A 2,208-nucleotide genomic window follows, 5' to 3' on the forward strand; every position below is an offset into this window, starting at 1 on the left:
TTTAACGTAGTAGACCAATATTCAGCATTAAACATACAATATTTAATTAATTAGTGGTTAATTTAATATTATTGGTTTTATGTCTTCATCCGTAGGCCATACTTGTAGTCTTTCTCCATTCGTTATTATTAATCAAATGTTTGTGACAATTCTTTTTTGTATTTATAACGTAATGGGAAAATTAATTATTCGAAATTCAGAATTAATTTAAATAATCAAATACTATTTGTAATTGTAATTATGATTAATAATTAGCTAATGGATGATAATTAAAATTAATTAAAGAAAGAGCCAACAGCAGGTAAACAAATATGTCCCTATTGAATCAATGAAGAAAAAGACTCGACTTGCTTCAAAAGAAAACGAACCAACATCATATGGGGTGGATTCGAACCATAAACCTTCGAATACACCTCACGAATCAAGATCAATGTGCTCGAAATGCTAACCAGGAACGTGATCGCCTTGGCCGAACCCCGAACTTGCTTCTCAGCCGTCCTCTGGACCCAAACTCTCGGCATGCTTTCATAAACCTTGTTTAATTCAGCCACGGTCTTCCTTAATTCAGATACCACGCTCATTTTCCCCTGCGATCTCCCTATCCCGTTAAACATTTTAACAATCTCCTCATCACCCAAGTCGCCTTCGATGATCTTCTCTTTGCGTAACAACCTCACGTCCTTGGCTGTGTCGATGATCCCACACATGAAATCCACGTATTCCGTGAGCTCAAGGCCATAGCCGGCTGCAAAACTATTCTTTGCCATTAATTGCTCGTAAGCGACCAAGTTTCTCAGTATGACCTCCGAATCCATATTAAGTGTAATAAGAGGGAGATAACAAGACCGTTCTTTTTCCACGACAAAGCTTATATTTCTGATTCCTTCGTTTCCAGGTGATAGACGAAACTTTACTCCAGCAATATCGCCAAGTTCCGAAACCGAAGGCACCTTGATCTCTTCAACCATCTGTTTTTTCTCTATGCTATCAGAGAAATCTTTCCTTATGGATTCGATGATCTCGAGAAAAGGTTTAGCACCCGGTATCAGTCCGCCCATTTTGACCAAAGCTTCTAGTAGCTCTTGTTTGGCGTCTTTTTCAGGTGAACCACTTCCATGATTTGTGAAGTTGACTTGTCTTGAGATCGATGTTTCATTGTTCACGATAGAATGGTACATATAATCAAGAATATGGTTAACTCGACTAAAATCGACTTTCTCCTTAGAGAGGAGAAACGGTGAGTGAGACTTACAGAAAAAATGGAGCTTAGATTCCAAGTAATCTTCCTGAGCATCAGCCTTTTCATCTGATATTGATATAGCCTTTTGGATTTCCTTCAACACAATTAGTGGAATCTGGTTCTCTAACATGATCAAATCTTTTGCTTCTATTCCAAACTGATGATCCGAATAAGCACGCAGGTGATCAAGCAAGAAGAGACCATCAATAGCAAATAACCATGCCAAGGTATCGTCATCAGCATCAAGGTACAAATCGTAACAAGCACAAATAATAGGGATGATCTCTCTCACTTTTTCTACTACTTGATCTTGATGGTCTTGAATTTGATGAGGCCTTAGAATCCTTTTGACTGCAGTGAGCTTGTTCTGCTCCATCTTCTGGTAGAGCTCAGACTGAAAATGGTGATTTGGTCCAAGCCCTATTCGTTGTGGGGTATATGCTTCGAGCTTTTCTGCTTTTAGGGTTTTGGGAATTTCAAATATGGAAACTGGAGGCGTATCAATTGTAACTGCAATCTGGGATTTTAAGGTTTTGCTGATGTGATCCACCCATGATTTATCACCGGAGTTTGGACCGGAAAGTGGGTTTAAAGACGCCATTAATACTCCCTGTAATCTGTGCTAAAAGTTTTTGATTTTAAATGGTTCATATGCTTCACGTGGTCAACGCTGTTCAAAGAAATGGTTCATGATTCTTCATATTTCTCTACCAAACTCGTGGTTAACAATTTAAACAAGTTAAAAAAATAAATAATAATTTATTTTTTACTTAACCCACCAAATTGTTCTTATAATAATAGTACTTTGACTTATTAAATTTAATCTATACTATATTACTAGAAGCGTACTCGCGCAATGCAGCGAGATACATCGTGTTTTTAATATTTCATTTTATTCTTTATCTCAGTCGATGTTATAATATGGTTTTATGTGATTTTGAGAAAGCGATTATGTTTTTATTTTTGAA

At 36.9% G+C, this 2,208-nt stretch overlaps 1 protein-coding gene across 1 annotated transcript; it reads right to left on the reverse strand.

The window, feature by feature from the left end:
* Window positions 1-299: 299 nt before the first annotated feature.
* Window positions 300-1,846, reverse strand: LOC112504329 (putative UPF0481 protein At3g02645). The gene has a single exon (XM_025108259.1). It carries the CDS (start codon window positions 1,839-1,841, stop codon window positions 318-320), a length of 1,524 nt encoding a protein of 507 aa, XP_024964027.1. The 5' UTR covers window positions 1,842-1,846; the 3' UTR covers window positions 300-317.
* Between the last annotated feature and the right edge of the window lie 362 nt (window positions 1,847-2,208).

The sequence above is a fragment of the Cynara cardunculus genome, unplaced genomic scaffold (assembly GCF_001531365.2).
Source record: "Cynara cardunculus var. scolymus isolate 2C unplaced genomic scaffold, CcrdV1 Un_Scaffold_5238, whole genome shotgun sequence".
Taxonomy (NCBI): Eukaryota; Viridiplantae; Streptophyta; class Magnoliopsida; order Asterales; family Asteraceae; genus Cynara; species Cynara cardunculus.